We start from the raw sequence: 18,414 nt of genomic DNA, 5'->3' as shown, positions 1-18,414 counted from the left end.
CCACTTTGATGTACCTATCCAACAAGAAGATGTACACAGGTACCCAAAGCTATAAGTATAAGCAGAGTCATTGAAGTATTATTTGTAGGAACAAAAAAGAATGAATCAACCTAAATATGTATTAATAAACAAATATTTAATACATTGTCATATCCTAAATATTGTGCAGCCATTGAGGTGAGGAATATATAAAGGTCCTACATGGTAAGATTGCTGAGATACAATGTTAAATATAAAGGCTAAGATACAATGTTAAATATAAAGGCCATGTTATAAAACACATTTAAAAGTGTGTGTGCACTTTCATGGAGCTTTCTAAAATGCATAAAAAGGTCTAGCAGAATAAATGCCAAATGCTTAGTAGTGTTTAGAGAGACTAAGGCATAAAATAATAGATTTAAAATTTTTAATCCTAAATATGTCTATTAACTTAGTTGTCCAATAAACATATATTGCTTTTTTGTAATTTTTTAAAAGTTATCCAGGGACTTCCCTGGCGGTCCAGTGGTTAACACTCCGCACTTCCAAGAAGTGTTTGTGCTATGTGTAGCAAATAGGACAGAAACCAGATCCTTATTTAACTTCCATTTAGTTTTTCTCCTACATTTCACTGCCTTCTTTTTAGGAAGACTGGCAATGCTTTTTAGAATAGTAATGCTTTTTAGAATAGTAATCCTTCATTGTCTAGGGCATTATCTTTTAACAACAAATTATGAATTTTCATTAAAATAGACTCACAGAGGCAGTGTATTTTCAACACAGCATCTTATAACTTGAAGCAACGTTTGTAATGATAATTTATGATAATTTAAATGTCTTCAAGTAGTCTAAAATATGAAATCTTTGGGAGAAACTGTTTTAACGCATTGGTCTAAGATGAGGATTATGCATTTTTTGGCTTTGTTTTCAGAAATTGCACAAGGCATGCCTTTTCAAACCAAGAGCCACAGATAAATATGGGCCTCCCTCTTCTTTCTTCATTTTTCTCATTCTCAGTAGCCACTTTCTGTCCATCTGGAAGAAAAGGGTATTAAGGCTGTCTCACTCCCCATGTAGCTTTCTGCCAAGCAGAGCTTTGGATTTCTAGACTTACTTATTATTCTTCTTTCATAGTAGGAAGTAACTGGACTGGGACCAAATGGTTCAGATTTGTAGCATTTGGAAGGGATCATTGAGAGCTACCACTGAATTGGCCAAACTTTGATGAAAGGGAATATTCTAGTCTTTTCCTTCAAAGAGTTAGCACTCTAGTTTGGAATGTTGCTTATAAAAGATTATTCTGTTTTCTTTTGAAATTTTTGTAAGAAGCAGCTTAATTGATAACGGGTTCATAGTTATCCTGGTATTTCACTTGAAAATATCTTTGAAAATGAGACCTTGCAAGGAACATGGAAGTTTCTGTCTAAACTCCTAAATGATCACTTTATGCTTACTTTCTGTTTTCTCTTATTTGAGATAATTTTGCTCTTATTTAAGATAATTTTTAGATTGGAGTAGTTCCCTTATCCTTTTTCACCTTACAAGTACAGTTGAAAATCTGCATATCCAGAGAAATAAATGTAGATCCAGGATTTTAATATGAGAGTTTTAAAATTTCTCCCATAATTCTTTGTTGGCAGCTTTAAAGTTAGTAAAGCTTTCTTTCTTGTTTTGTGTATATTTTTACCTTTGAATGTCTCTTTGTGTAAGAGTAGTAAGGGGGTATGATTTGAGGAGGAGAGTAGTATGAGAATATTTTTACTTCTTTTTGGTTAGATCTGCCCCCCTTGTAGAATAATCTGTGTCATTGTGCTCATATTTAATGTCTCTGAAAGGTAGTAAGTTATTGAGTGCCTACCAGTTGCCGACTATTGGGCTAAGCACTTCGTATGCATTTTCTCATTTAACCGTCACAGCAACCTTTGGAAATAGATATAATTATCATCCCTGCTTGACAGATGAGGCAACTAAGGCTTAGAAAAGTTAGAATCTTTATAACTAAGGAGTTGGAGAACTGGCAGTTGAATTTTGATTTATCTCACTCAAAATCTCATCCCCTTAATCTCCATGTCATAGTATCTCCCAGAGCATTCCAGGAGGGAAACTTTCTCAATGAAGGCTACAAAAACACTTACTTTATTTCTTCATCTTTATTCTCATTTTCATATTCTTACCTTGGAAATGGTTATGGAAAGTACAAAAAGCACTCTTTCAGTGTTTATCTAGCTTTGTATAAATCTGCTTCCGTCCAAGTGAACGTCATTTGTTACTCTGTCCTTGTCCTTTGTAATGCCCTTGTAATAAAAGATTCTTTGTGGGTTAGATTCTTTATTATTTGCTTACATTGGAGTTTTGATTCATTATATTCTGAACATTTTCAGTGCCATAATATCTGAAATGAAGAGTATTTTTAATATAAATTCTGCTTATCTAAGTAACAAAATTTTGTAACTACAAAATGCAGCCACTTAACTAAAAAATCTTATATTAAGGTCATATCACTGTATGCCTTTCTGGTATGCTTTTTATATTTGATTCCCTTGAGTTGTAAATCCCTAACTTCTACAATTTGAAGCTAAAGAAAATTTCCAGCAAATACAAAATTAAAAAAAGATAAACACATATGTACCTATCATATAGTTTTTTTTTTTTTTCTCCTCAGTTTTTTTTTTTTTTTTTTTTTTTTGGGGGGGTACAACAGGTTCAATCATCTGTTTTTTTACACATACCCCCATATTCCCTCCCTTCCTTGACTCCCCCCCTCGAGTCCCCCCCACCCTCCCCGCCCCAGTCCTCTAAGACATCTTCCATTCTTGAGTTGGACTCCCTTTGTTATACAACAACTTCCCACTGACTATTTTACAGTTGGTAGTATGTATATGTCTGTGCTACTCTCTCGCTTCGTCTCAGTTTCCCCTTCAGCCCCCGCCCCCTCCCATACCTCGAGTTCTCCAGTCCATTCTCTGTATCTGCATCCTTGTTCTTGTCACTGAGTTCATCAGTACCATTTTTAGATTCCGTATATGTGAGTTAGCATACAATATTTATCCTTCTCTTTCTGACTTACTTCACTCTGTATGACAGATTGTAGTTCTATCCACCTCATGACATATAGCTCCATCTCATCCCTTTTTATAGCTGAGTAATATTCCATTGTATATATATGCCACATCTTCTGTATCCATTCATTTGTTGATGGGCATTTCGGTTGCTTCCATGTCCTGGCTATTGTAAATAGTGCTGCAATAAACATTATGGTACAAGTTTCTTTTGGGATTATGGTTTTCTTTGGGTATATGCCCAGGAGTGGGATTACTGGATCATATAGTAGTTCTATTTGTAGTTTTTTAAGGAACCTCCAAATTGTTTTCCATAGTGGCTGTACCAACTTACAGTCCCACCAACAGTGCAGGAGAGTTCCCTTTTCTCCACACCCTCTCCAACATTTATGGTTTCCAGATTTTGTGATGATGGCCATTCTGACTGGTGTGAGGTGATACCTCATTGTGGCTTTGACTTGCATTTCTCTGATGATGAGTGATGTTGAGCATCTTTTCATGTGTTTGTTGGCCATCTGTATGTCTTCTTTGGAGAAATGTCTATTTAGGTCTTCTGCCCATTTGTGGATTGGGTTATTTGCTTTTTTGGTATTAAGCTTCATGAGCTGCTTGTATATTTTGGAGGTTAATCCTTTGTCCGTCGTTTCATAGGCAATTATTTTTTCCCATTCTGAGGGTGGCCTTTTAGTCTTGTTTATGGTTTCTTTCACTGTGCAAAAGCTTTTAAGTTTCATGAGGTCCCATTCATTTATTCTTGATTTTATTTCCCTGATTCTAGGAGGTGGGTCAAAAAGGATGTTGCTTTGATGGATGTCATACAGTGTTCTGCCTATGTTTTCCTCTAGGAATTTTATAGTGTCTGGCCTTACATGTAGGTCTTTAATCCATTTGGAGTTTATTTTTGTGTATGGTGTTAGGAAGTGTTCTAATTTCATTCTTTTACATGTTGCTGTCCAATTTTCCCAGCACCACTTATTGAAGAGGCTGTCATTTTTCCATTTTATACTCGTGCCTCCTTTGTCAAAGATAAGGTGCCCATATGTGTTTGGGCTTACTTCTGAGTTCTCTATTCTATTCCATTGATCTTCCTTTCTATTTTTGTGCCAGTACCATACTGTCTTGATCACTATGGCCTTGTAGTATAGTTTGAAGTCAGGAAGCCTGATTCCACCAACTCCAATTTTCCTTCTCAAGATTGCTTCGGCTATTCGGGGTCTTTTGTGTTTCCATACAAATCGTAAGATTTCTTGCTCTAGTTCTGTGAAAAATGCCATTGGTAATTTGATCGGGATTGCATTGAATCTGTAAATTGCTTTGGGTAGTACAGTCATTTTCATGATGTTGATTCTTCCAATCCAGGAACATGGTATGTCCCTCCATCTGTTTGTGTCGTCTTTGATTTCTTTCATCAATGTCTTAAAGTTTTCTGCATACAGATCTTTTGCCTCCTTAAGCAGGTTTATTCCTAGGTATTTTATTCTTTTGGTTGCAGTGGTGAATGGGAGAGTTTCCTTAATTTGTCTTTCTGCTCTTCCGTTGTTAGTGTATAGGAATGCAAGAGATTTCTGTGCATTAATTTTGTATCCTGCTACTTTACTAAACTCATCAATGAGTGCTAGCAGTTTTCTGGTAGAGTCTTTAGGGTTTTCTATATATAATATCATGTCATCTGCAAAGAGTGACAATTTTTCTTCTTCTTTTCCAATTTGGATTCCTTTTATTTCTTTTTCTTTTCTGATTGCTGAGCTAAAACTTCCAAAACTATGTTGAATAATCATGGTGAGAGTGGACACCCTTGTCTTCTTCCTGTTCTTAGAGGGAATTCTTCCAGTTTTTCCCCATTGAGAACGATGTTGGCTTTTGGTTTCTCATATATGGCTTTTATTAGGTTGAGGTAATTTCCTTCTATGCCCATTTTCTGGAAAGCTTTTATCATAAATGGATGTTGAACTTTGTCAAAAGTTTTTCTGCATCTATTGAGATGATCATATGGTTTTTATCCTTCAAGTTGTTGATATGATGTATCACGTTGATTGATTTGCGTATATTGAAGAATCCTTGCATCCCAGGGATAAACCCCACTTGATCGTGGTGGATGATTTTTTTAATGTGCTGTTGCAGTCTGTTAGCTAGTATTTTGTTGAGGATTTTTGCATCTATATTCATCAGTGATATTGGTCTGTAGTTTTCTTTTGTTGTGACATCTTTGCCTGGTTTTGGTATCAGGGTGATGGTAGCCTCGTAGAATGAGTTTGGGAGTGTTCCGCCTTCTGCAATATTTTGGAAGAGTTTGAGAAGGATAGGTGTTAACTCTTCTCGAAATGTTTGATAGAATTCGCCCGTGAACCCATCTGGTCCTGGGCTTTTGTGTGTTGGGAGATTTTTAATCACTGCCTCAATTTCCGTACTTGTGATTGGTGTGTTCATGGTTTCTATTTCTTCCTGGTTCAGTCTTGGAAGATTGTATTTTTCTAAGAATATATCCATTTCTTCCAGGTTATCCAATTGATTGGCATATAGTTGCTTGTAGTAGTCTCTCATGATGTTTTGTATTTCTGAGGTGTCCGTTGTGACTTCTCCTTTTTCATTTCTAATTCTGTTGATTTGCATCTTCTCCCTTTTTTTCTTGATGAGTCTGGCTAATGGTTTATCAATTTTGTTAAGCTTCTCAAAGAACCAGCTTTTAGTTTTATTTATTTTTCTTATGGTTTCTTTCCTTTCTTTTTCATTTATTTCTGCTCTGATCTTTATGATTTCTTTCCTTCTGCTCACTTTGGGGTTTCTTTGTTCTTCTTTCTCTAGTTGTTTGAGGTGTAAGGTTAGGTTGTTTATTTGATCATTGTCTTGTTTCTTAAGGTAGGACTGTATTGCTATAAACTTCCCCCTTAGAACTGCTTTTGCTGCGTCCCATAGGTTTTGGGTTGTTGTGTTTTCGTTGTCATTTGTTTCTAGATATTTTTTGATTTCCTCTTTGATTTCTTTAGTGATTCCTTGGTTGTTTAAGAGTGAATTGTTTAGCCTCCATGTGTTTGTCTTTTTTGCAGTTTTTTTCCTGTAATTGATATCTAGTCTCATGGCGTTGTGGTCTGAGAAGATGCTTGATATGATTTCAATTTTCTTGAATTTGCTGAGGTTTGATTTGTGACCCAAGATGTGATCTATCCTGGAAAATGTTCCGTGTGCACTTGAGAAGAAAGTGTAGTCTGTCGTTTTTGGATGGAATGTCCTATAAATATCAATGAAGTCGAGATGGTCTAATGTGTCATTTAAAGCTTGTGTGCCTTTATTTTTCTGTTTGGATGATCTGTCCATTGATGTAAGTGGGGTGTTCAAGTCTCCCACTATTATTGTGTTACTGTTGATGTCCCCTTTTATAGCTGTTAGCATTTGCCTTATGTATTGAGGTGCTCCTGTATTGGGGGCATAGGTATTTACCATTGTGATATGTTCTTCTTGAATGGATCCCTTGATCATTATGTAGTGTCCTTCCTTGTCTCTTTTAATAGTCTTTACTTTCACGTCTAATTTGTCTGATATGAGGATTGCTACTCCAGCTTTCTTTTGACTTCCATTTGCATGGAATATCTTTTCCCATCCCTTTACTTTCAGTCTATATGTATCCCTTGGTCTGAAGTGGGTTTCTTGTAGGCAGCATATAGAAGGGTCTTGTATTTGTATCCATTCAGCCAGTCTGTGTCTTTTGGTTGGAGCATTTAATCCATTTACATTTAAAGTGATTATTGACATGTGTGTTCCAATTACCATTTTCTGAATTGTTTTGGGTTTGTATTTGTAGGTGTTTTCCTTTTCTTGTGTTTCCTACTTAGAGAAGTTCCTTTAGCAGTTGTTGTAAGGCTGGTTTGGTGGTGCTGAATTCTCTTAACTTTTGCTTGTCTGGAAAGCTTTTGATTTCTCCCTCAAATCTGAATGAGATTCTTGCTGGGTAGAGTATTCTTGGCTGTAGGTTTCTCTCTTTCAGGACTTTCAGTATATCCTGCCATTCCCTTCTGGCCTGCAGAGTTTCTGTAGAAAGGTCAGCTGTTATCCTGATGGGTTTTCCCTTATATGTTGTTTGTTGCTTTTCTCTTGCTGCTTTTAATATTTTTCTTTGTGTTTAATTGTCATTAGTTTGATTAATATGTGTCTTGGTGTATTTCTCCTTGGGTTTATTCTGTATGGGACTCTCTGTGCTTCTTGGACTTGGTTCATTATTTCCTTTCCCATGTTGGGGAAGTTTTCCACTAGAACCTCTTCAAATATTTTCTCAGGCCCTTTCTTGTTTTCTTCTTCTTCTGGGATGCCTATAATTCAAATGTTGGTATGCTTAATGTTATCACTGAGGTCTCTGAGACTGTCTTCTATTCTTTTCATTCTTTTTTCTTTTTCCTGCTCTGTGGCAGTTATTTCCCCCATTCTATCTTCCAACTCACTTATTCGTTCTTCTGCCTCAGTCATTCTGCTGATTATAGCATCTAGAGTATTTTTAATTTCAGTTATTTTGTTATCCATTGCTGTTTGTTTTTCTGAGTTCTTATGAACTGTTTCTTGTACTTTCTCTATTTTTGTATCGAGATTTTGTATCATTTTTACTATCATTACTCTAAATTCTTTTTCAGGCATTTTTCCTATTTCCTCCTCATTTATTTGGTCTTGTGGGTTTTTTCCCTGCTCCTTTGCCTGCATGGTGTTTCTTTGTTTCCTCACGGTTGTCCAAAGTTTTGGGGTTGCTTGTCCTGGCGATAGAGGTGTTTATAGAAGACTGTCCAAGCCTCAGACTAATGTCCAAGTATTGGATTAAACGAATATTAAGTCTAGGAAACACATACATGTATAAGACACACAATTACTGAATCCATTAGGACATAAGGCTCTACAAAGACCTGACAGAACCCCAGTGTGCTATCTGATATTCAAAGAGAAACCCAGCAGAAATTGACAACTGAAACAGGACAAATCAGAGACAAAAGCAAAAGCAAACAAACAAACAAATAACACCTTACACATACAAACATTAATCCAGGGAGATTTTGTAAGCTAGGATCAAATACAGAAAAGAGCCAGAGTAGCTCCAGAGAGAATGGAGATTCTCAGAATGTAATTAGACAACTGTACTAAGAACTAAGATAAAGACAAAAGCCTAATATTAAATACCAAGGCAGTGCGTCATCTGGAGAATAGAGCAAGGAGTTTGAGCAGACCGATAGTGTTGCTTATAAGTATGTTAAGATAAAATAAACTTAAAAAGGCTGGAAGAAAGGGGAATAGAAGAGCGTAATGTGGTTGGAAATATGCAAATAAAAAGAAAGGAATAGAATGTATGAAAGATAGGGATGAAAGGAAAGTATGAGAGATATATTGTCCGTACTACCAAAAGCTTAACTAGATATAGAGGTATATAAAAAGGCAAAAAAAGAAAAAAAAAAGAATAAAAAATATCATTACAAAATTATGTTATAAAACTTGTAGATCCCTTAGGGCTAAGATCGTATTTAATAAAGAAAAAAAAAGAGAGAGAAGAAAAAAAAAAAAAAAATCCAGAACTGATCCCAGAATGGACCAGTTCAATAGTTATTGATACTACTATTTCTGTTTCCTTAGCGTCTCAGCTGTAAGTGTCCTTCTCCTTGCCTTGGGTTTTTTTGCATTATTCTGTGACTAGCAGAGGTTCCTTTATTGTTCGTCTGTAAGCCTCGGTGTGTGGGGAGGGAGAGGGTACAATAGTGGCTCCTTCTCTTGGGAGTGAGTGAGCAGTGGCACACTGTTGTGTCAGTCAGGCTTGGAGGTGCCTGTTGCAGAGGGATGCCGGTGGCTCAGGGGTAAACAGAAAGTCTTAGAGTTGGGCCTCTCTCTGGTTTTTTTTTTGTTGCTGTTGTTGTTTTTTTTTTTTTTTTTTCCTCTCGGCAACCTCCCTGCTGCTGGCGTTGCAAGGGGTTTTAATCTAGCCCCGCCCGAGTGCCTGAGGGTGCTTGTTATCCCTGAGTGCCTTAGGTGGCCCGCAGGGCGTCTCGCCACTGCCTGTTGCAGAGGCTTCGAAAGAGAGAGAGGCTATGCGCGCGGCTCCTCCCCCCCGCCGGTGAGCCTGCAGCCTCCAGCTGCCATCATGGCCGGGCAGCTCTCAGGGACAGGCACTCCTCTCCGCGGACCTCCTCCCTTCTGTCCTCTTGGTCCGTCACCCTACCAGCAACTATGTTTCTCCCTCTGAACCAGCTCTCCGGTTCCCACGCTCCCGCTCCTGGACCCTCCGTTCAGCCACGGATCGATGTCTCGGTCCGGGACTGCTGAGCTGGGCTGCGGACCCTCCGTATGTTTCTCACTCCCTCCCGTCTGCCACAGCTCCGCCGCTTCACCCTCTTTGAGCCCTCGTAGATGCCTCCCTACCTGCTATGTCGGGCTCCCCGCAGCCCTTTCTGGTGTCCGAGGCCGTCTGCTGGTGTTCAGCTGGTTCTCTGTGGGAATTACTGCGTCCTTCTGTGCATTCCCAATGCATCTGTGGAGAGGGATGCACTCCACGTCTCTCTACTTCGCCGCCATCTTTTCTCAGCCTATCATATAGTTTTGATAATAACTATTTTATGTTGGTTTTTCATTCCATTGTTAACTAGATTTTATTTGGTAATAATGTGTTTGCTTCTTTGTGTTCAAAGGGCAGCCATTCTACAAAAGTGGAAGCTGTGGTCAGAACTCTGATGAGAATCCAGCTTAGAGATCCAGGGGCTAAAGCACTTGTTTTCTCAACGGTACAATCAACATTTTCATCCTCAGTATTAACTCAAAGTGGCTTTCTGTTTCAAATCAGTTTATATCTGAGAAATAATTGTTAATGTTTGCCAAAATTTAATTGAGATTTAGAATTACTAATAGATTTCTCCATGTTAGATTTTTTTCTATGTCCATTGGATAGAATTATTTTTAGAAAAATTTGATGATGCTTCACAAGGCAATTCCTATAGCTACATTTCACGTTTTTATATTAATTTTACTTAGAGATTTTCTTATATTGGAATCTATAACCTTGAAAGTCATTTCACAAATGAACTTGGCTAAGGAAAAGGAAATTAAAGTAACATATTGAATAAAAGGTATTGAGTAAAACTTCTAGTTTTCATTTTTGGAAAATAAGTAACCACATCCGTTAAGCACTCCATAATGTATTTTCTATTGTTTATGTTTATCTTAATTCATTTATTAAAGGTGCTCATATTTTTCACCCTATCTTTAACCAGCATTTGATAAAAAAAAAAAACTTTCAGGATAGAACAAAATAATATTAATGGTATCGCACCTGAAGATTTTGTTTTCATTTACTTAATTCTGAGGTATAAAGGGTATTTAGTTTAGTCACTTTTCAAATTTTTTTATATGAAAGCTCTTTGTAAAATATTTGTTTTCCTATTGTTTTATGTGTTCTTAGTGGCAAGATGTATTAGACATTATTTCAAAAGCTCTCACTGACAACAACATGGAATTTGCACAGATCAGTCGCGTTAAGACATTTCAGGTACGTCAAAAAGATTTTACTTATGTTTTTTTGGAGTGGATTCAGTTGTAAATTGAAACTGCTCTTAACTAGCTTACTTCCATTTATTGTCTTGCATCATATAAACCACAAAAACATGGTTTGTGTTCTTAATTAACTATAGAATTAACATTTAAAGGCAAAGTAAAGAAACTGCATTTATTTTCCATCTATGCAGTTATACTCATAGCAAACCATATCTAAAGATCTTCTGATTTGAGGTCCGTTTCTTTAATATAGGAAAAGATGGCCTACTATATTCCTTTTGAATGGACAGAGGCCTCATGCCCTTGGGATTAAGTTCTAAAATCACTGCATTAGGCAAACTGCATATGATCAAACTGTGCTTATATCACACTCAGCAAAATGACAGGTGCGCACCTAAGTGGCAAACACCAAAAAAAGACCAAGCGAAAACTTGGTAGATTCATGTCTCTTACCTACCTCATACTCACTCCAGCACATTCTTTCTCTCACTCTCTTTTTCCTCTAAGCTCATATAGTTTAATTCACCTACATCACATACATATATCTTATGATTCCACTATATTATTATAAAGAACAAGAGAGGCTATGTGACACTTTTTTCCATGAGGTCAAGCATTAAGTTTATGTTTTGCAAAATTGGTAATTTTACATTTAATTTTCTTAGTTACTACATTTCACAATGACCTGGATACCATTAGGCATTTTAACATGAGCTATATATAATATACTGCTCTTATTTTTAACTATCCAGCTAAAATTTAAATGTACCTTTCTTTTTTAGGAGAACCTTTCAGCATTTAAATATGATCCCCAAATCAATATTTTGCTGCTGCCCCTGCACACAGGTTCTAATGGATTAACTATCATCGAAGCAACTCATGTCCTCTTGGTGGAGCCCATACTGAACCCTGCCCATGAGCTTCAGGCCATAGGAAGGGTGCACCGGATTGGACAAACAAAGTAAGGGCTAAAGTGAACCTCAGTCACATTTGCTCCAGCTTCTAAGATAACATATCAGCATTTAAACTCTTCATGTATATTCATCATAACCTATTCATCTTTAGTTTCTTCCTTATGTATTAAATTTTCAATTGTTATTAGATGACCAGAAGACATTTTGAGATTTGCAACCCTCTCTCCTCCAAGCAGCAAAACCCCAAGTTCTCCCAGATTTTGTCTTTCTTCCTTCAGAAATTACCCTGATCACTTCATCAAAACAGTTTCTTAAAATACTTAAGACAACTACTAAGTTGAGGTATCTGTCATAACTGAAAGAATTGATTTTTGATTGGCTAAAGTAGCCTGTATTTAAAAAAAGTTATATCTCATACATGACTGAAAACAAGTAGCTCATGTATAAATTATTTCCCTTAGGAAAGTACAGCCTTCCAGCTTCACTCTAAGAGATGATTAGTTTAGTTTAAGGCCCAGAGTAAACATAATAGTAAATATTATGTAGCATGTACTAGTTTTATTCAAATATCAGAATGGACAATTATCCTTTATAAGGCCCCTCAGATGTGTTCTCTCCTGGGTGTTAGATGCTTTGAATTTTTTTTAAAATGCATCCATACTAAGTACTCATTAAATAAATATTGATTAAATACTTACTATATGTCAGGCATTATGCTAGATACTGATGATTCAGATTGAATGAGACATAATCTGTTTCCCCAAGGAGATCACTACGTAGTACAGGAAACATGACTTAACATATTATAGTAGAGTGTGTGAAAATAAAATTGAAGGACTGTGGTAACAAAAGAAGGGAATGATCTCTAGTGCCTTAGAGAGTCAGGGAAGGCTTCATTAGATTGGGTCTTGAAGGGGTAATTATTCCAAAGTTGGGCTAGAAAAGGGTGCTCACACAGCCAGAGTTGCCTGTGCAAAAACGCAGAGGAGATAACATGATATTTCTAGAGACCCTAAGGAGTTTGAAACTGCTGGCATATAAAGTATCTGGAGAGGAACGACAGGAGACGAGGTCTTGTATGCCACACTCAGAGACATACCCTGCTCTGTGAGCAGTGGCCGGGAGGGCAAGTGATGGCTCTTACGTTTAAACAAGAAAGAAACGTGTTCCTCAAGCAAAATACAGCAAAATAATACAATTGTAATAAATGCAAGCTTGTTCTAAAGTACTACCAAGTATCATTTAAAATGTAGTTATGTCTTACTGGGTTATTGTTTTTTGTTTGGTTTGGGGTTGGGGGGGTTGGTTTTGTCTTATATTTTTAAACATTGACTTCTTATCATTATTTTCTAAAGCATACACTGGACTCATCCCAGATGTAAGGCCACAAATCTACAAAGGCCACTCAACAGTGTTTAACAGTCCTACTATGCTTCCCTAGTAAAGATTTTTCTACTTCCTGAGGAGACTATCTTAAGTCTCCTCTATCTTCCTCCTCCCCATTAAGGATGATCTTGCTGCACTCAGGGAAAATAGATACAGTCAAGATTGGAAGTATCTCATCTTTCCATCACCAGCTTGAACAGTCTACCTGTGTCAGTACCCACATAGTTTATTCAGTAAGTTTTTATTGAGCTCCTTCTGTGTGCCAAGGACTGTTTTAAGTACCGGAGATGCCCTCACAGAGCTTAAATGCTGGTTGTAGGGGTTAGGTAGAGAGACAGATGGTAAACAATAATCATAATAAGTAAAATATACACTATGTTAGGAGCAGGGTAAGGAGGATTAAGAGTGCAAGTGGCTGGGCAGGAAGGCATGGGAGTTCTTACAATGAAGGTAACAGCTGAACAAAGAAATGTGAAATGAGATAAAAGACAAAGTCATGCATACATCTGGCTTCTCTGCCTCCACTTTCAGCCTAACAGTCCGTCCTCCGCACAACAGCTAAAGGGATTTCTAAAGTATAACCAAGAAGAATTCAAATCATGCATTAAACCCACTGATGGCAAGAATCCAAGTTTTTGCCATGTCCTATGAGACCCTGCATGATCTGACCTCCCTACCCCTCTTGTACAGTATTCTTCAGCCGCGCTAACCTTCTTTCTGCCCCTCAAACATTTTAAGCTTGTGCCAAGCACGTTCTCTTCCCAGGACGTTGCATTTATTTACTGCTGCTTCTGTCTGGATGCTCCTCCCGCTCATCCTTGCTTATTAGCTGCCTCATTCCCATCACTCATGTTTCAGGTCATGTCAGCCTCCTCATGTCATTGTCTGTACTGGAAAATATCTTATTTTGTGTGTGTTTGTTGTGTGTTTCCCCTCAATAGATGCTGGTTCATTGAGGTTAGTTTGTTGTATTCACTGCTGACAAGCCCCCCACCCCCCACCTCCACGCCAGCACCTGTAGTAGCGCCTGCCAGGGTACATACCAACTGACTGATGAATGAAGTTTGTTTGGTTCTAATTTGTTTTTAGATGGTTTTAAACTTATAATTGTTATGTACCTTCTAGACCCACTATTGTACACAGATTCTTAATTAAAGCAACAATAGAAGAAAGAATGCAAGCAATGCTGAAAACTGCTGAGAGGAGGTAGGTGACAGTTCACTTCAGGTGGATGGGAGAAGTGTTTCTGTTCATAAGAGGTTGTATAAGTGTGTAGAACTTCTTCACTTAGATGACCACTTAGCCAAAAGATAGAAAAATCGAAGTGCAAATACTTTTTAAAAGCAAGGCATGACATTTTAGCTCTCCAAAATTTCCTGGTGAATACTCTGGGCATTCTATATTCAAGTTAATTTATTAATAGGGATTGTACTATATATAAAAATATTTAAACTGTCCTAGTATTAAAGAAACTTGATTTCGGAGCTAGCGAACTTTAAATCACCGGTGTGTGCTGGGGGGTGGGGGGGGGTGAGGAACCATCCTGCATTTCCCTGCTGCACTGGATTACTTTTCCAGTGAAATCTGTCTTTACGCTCAACCTGAAAGCCTTAGTCTCACAGCTGTGACGTGAAATTTACAGTGCTGCTTGATACATCACACCTGTTAGTCACATGCAGGTAGAAAGGTCTGGACTTAAAACTAGGCTGGTAATTGTGCTATTAATTTCAAAGGCAGAACGGAAGCAGAGAAACCAGAATAGCCTTAATTTGAAAAACTTAATTTTGAAATCATAAAACTTCCTAGCATTTATTTCCTAATTTATTTTCTTTAAAGTCATTTTGAAGCGTAAACGTATGCCTTACTGAATCCTTGTGAGATAGGTATGATTGGAAGATACGTTCAGAAGAGATAATTGCTTTAGAAGGGGTTGTGTCCACAGAGGTACTTTGCATAGCAAAGAAGCCGTTGGAAACCAGAAATTCTCTTTTCATTGGTGGTCTGTGGGAAAGAAAGGCTACCACAAGAATTTTTTGCCTCAAATGTGGAGGCTTTTTGTTGGTATTTCCACATGTAATAGAATTCAGTGATTACATTTAAGCTGCCTCAATAAAACAGCAATTAAGAGAGCTGTTGAATTATTCTTGAAACAAATTAACTTTGAATACTAAAAAGGTAAGTTGTAAGGTGAGAGCCTTAGTAGTAGTTGGCAGGGGTTTTGTTTCTTTGTTTCATTAATTTTGTGCAGAGAAAAACATGTCATAACAAAGTTTGAAAAGGATGTATAGAAATCTTCACTAATTTTAGCAAGTTGTAATAATGATCCCATCACCTCCTTTCTTCTGGAATTTTCTTATAACTCAATTACAAAAACTTGGGAACAAATATGTTCTTATATAAGAATATGATATTATTGTACTGTTATGTCTTGTGTTATTATGAGACCATAAAGACAAATATAATAATTTGTTCCTTGGGGTTTCTTTCTGATTCTGCTCACTTGGAAAATCCTGCAGTCACACAAACCCATCAGCAAAGCATTCCGAGGCCTCTGTCTTGACCGTGGCTGATCTGGCAGACCTATTTACCAAAGAAACTGAAGACCTTGAATGAAGTACACTTGATTCAATCCACAGACTTTAATGTATTTTAAATTTTTCATAGTTTATAGAATAAAGTTATAAGTTAAACAATCCAGTAGATGTCAGTAAACACTGTTCTTAGTTGAATGAATTTCTTTTTCAGTTATACAGTGTCCTAGTAGTTATTGAATCATTTTCAATTTACTGTTTCCACAATAGCTATAAAGATCTTTAATTTTACACTCCTAATAAAGTATTTATTTTTGTTCCAAAGAGCATCTCTATCTGAGGGAGTTAAGAGAGATAATGTGTAGTTTTCTTTTGATAAGATCAGTCTTAAAAATAGGAATAAGAGAGTAAGTCAATTAGTCTAGTTTTATATGACCTGGTATACTCAACCAACACATAGATCTCATTTTTGAAAGAGCCTGCAATATCTTTAGCACATGTTTCACCAATATCTTATTAGTAATATTTTTAAAAGACAATGAATTATATTAGCTCCTAGTTCTTTGAGTAGATATAGACTATAACTCCATAAGTAGTAACTTTAGAATAATGCACCTCCTAACAATAAGTTAATTAGGCAATTATTTCTTTTCTCTGTATCTTGCTACTAAAAATTGAAACACTGAACACTTTAAGTATTTCTATTATATGTTAAGTATTATCCGTGTAAGCAGTTAACTTTAGTTTTTTTAAGTATATTAATGTTTACTTTCCTTATGTTTTCTCTACTTTTGTCTTATTGAGTTTTTACATGTTTTCAAATTGATGTATCTGTAAATATTGCAATGTTTATAGTTTCAATTCTTATCATTATAATATGGCAATATGGCAGGGGTTTTTTTTTTTATCATTATTATGCTATTGTCTTGGGTTCTTTTCCTTTCCCATCTTCTTGTGTAACTAGACTTTTAACCACTAATACCTAAATTTATGATAGGGTTTATTATTTCATTTCACTAGTCCTTAAGGACTAGTATTTGATCTTTGGAACAAGAGAATGTCATATTCACATAAGCAAATAATTGCAAGTGATAATAACCTAGTGTTTCTTCTTCTGTGAAGAATTAATGGACTTTGAAATTGCTAAGTAAGGAGTAGCTTATTGTATCCTAGCCATTTGATGTAATACAAATGTTCTTGATTTGTTTTCTTTGAGCCTTCAGAGTTGTAAATGACCCTCAGGACTCATTAGCTCCTACTTAGTTGCCCAAAAAACTGTAATAGAAATATACCCTGGATCACATTTGTCCAAGAAGCTTTGGTGCTTAGTTAAGGTGCATTTTCTTATTCTGATTTATAGGGTGACATAATTCAACTGAAGAAAACACACACACATTTTTGGTGCTTATTCTTCAGTTGAAGGAGGATATGCATTGATTCTTTTATGTGAAATTAAACAGAACTATTATTTTTGTAGCTCTTTACGTGTTACAAAGAGCTTTCCTATATATTCACGTGTTTAATTTGCCCAATGGTCCTGTGAAGTTGATGTAATTAATATTATTCCTGTTTTAAAGGTAGAGATCTGAGATTCATAAATATTGAGAAATGTGCCTAGGACACCTGGCAAGTAAACAGTGGAGCCCAGGTCCCCTGACTGCAAATCTCATGTTCTTTTGCTAAATCGTATACCTTGCTGAGATTCAGAAGGCCCATGGTTATAATTTAATGATGAACATATTTCAGTATTTCTTTTTGTTTGTTTCCTAGTATTCCTTTTTGTGCTGCAGTTTTAAGGAAAACAATTTGATATGCTTTAATTTTGTTAAAAAAAAGAAATATAAAAATATAAATATATAAATATACCTATCTGTATTAGAGAAAAACTGCTCTTATTTATTTCTGTAAAATATTATCAATTAAATAAATATTTTAGTGGAAATTGAAATTTGGAGATTTATTTAATTTCTGATCCATAGACAATAACTGCATGGTTTTTGTTTTTTGTTTGTTTTGGTCTCTCAACAAAAGGTGTCAAAATTGTTTATGCCACAGAATCCTATATTTTATAGGCATTTATTATTTCTTCAAAACAGTTGTAACAGTTCTCCCAAATAATTGTTCAAAACAAATTCAGATCTAGTCCCCACATCTTGGCTGCAAACGGAGGACTTTTTTGTTCCCTCCTTCCATCATTTTATATTCTCTGAAATATCACTGTACTTATAAATAGTTGTTCTTAAATGGGTGTTTTATTAATGAACCAGTGAGGGGAAAAAAAGTGAGGTGATTTGAGTCCTTAAAGAGATGGAATGTGTTTGGATCTGGGGCCACACCTCTGTTAAATGATAAATGAATCCAAGTGACCTTGCTAGGGCTGAAAAGACTTACTTACATACAATGTGAAATACACCTAATTCCTTAGACTTGTGCTTCAAACCCAGGTAGCTTTACTATGTCTATTGCAGCTTCAACTTTTCTCTTTGTATGTGATCTCAGCAGAATGGCCCATGTTTTAGGGATGCAGTGTTAGGGACTGGTCCTTTTCATATCATATTAATAACAACAAACTGAAAACTCTTGACATGATAATTCAACACATAACCACAAATTCTTTACAAATATTTATCAAACTTAACAATACTTGTCAAAATATTTAGGATTTGAATTTGACAATCCAAGATTAATCATCAACTCAAGTTACTCAGTTAGTGGACAAAGAAAGAAATGATATCTTTTAAATCTTCTGCTCTCAAGTTCTCCCAGGATTTTAGTGTGCTTGAGTGCCTTATGTCTATTAAACTACAGGATAATCTTCAAGAAATGCAGAAATCACCTATGCTAGAATACCTCAGGCTTAGTTAAGCTGAATAAAATGTATCTTTCAGTTTTTCTAGAATTTAAACAAAATTCCACAATTACATGCCATTTCTTAATTTCTAACTGGCATATCAATATAAAAATGAAATGTTATTAAAACAGTACAGTACAGGCAATGTGTTTTAAACCTGTCTACTCTGATAAAGGAAATCTAATCTTCAG

The 18,414-nt window shown here is 36.2% G+C and overlaps 1 protein-coding gene across 4 annotated transcripts in view; it reads left to right on the top strand.

The window, feature by feature from the left end:
• The window catches only part of SHPRH (SNF2 histone linker PHD RING helicase), a 99,818-nt gene extending 82,498 nt beyond the window's left edge, over positions 1-17,320 (top strand). For all 4 annotated transcript variants that reach the window (XM_057739053.1, XM_057739054.1, XM_057739052.1 and 1 more), the window contains exons 26-30: positions 9,683-9,775; positions 10,450-10,536; positions 11,324-11,502; positions 13,967-14,047; positions 15,358-17,320. In XM_057739053.1, the coding sequence (XP_057595036.1) occupies positions 9,683-9,775; positions 10,450-10,536; positions 11,324-11,502; positions 13,967-14,047; positions 15,358-15,454 (537 nt within the window). In that variant the 3' untranslated portion in view covers positions 15,455-17,320. The remainder of the gene's footprint in view (positions 1-9,682; positions 9,776-10,449; positions 10,537-11,323; positions 11,503-13,966; positions 14,048-15,357) is intronic.
• Positions 17,321-18,414: the final 1,094 nt, after the last annotated feature.

This window comes from Hippopotamus amphibius, chromosome 6, assembly GCF_030028045.1.
Source record: "Hippopotamus amphibius kiboko isolate mHipAmp2 chromosome 6, mHipAmp2.hap2, whole genome shotgun sequence".
NCBI classification, from domain to species: Eukaryota; Metazoa; Chordata; class Mammalia; order Artiodactyla; family Hippopotamidae; genus Hippopotamus; species Hippopotamus amphibius.
Note: the sequence above shows the minus strand (reverse complement) of the source record. Positions and strands in the feature narration are given on the sequence as shown.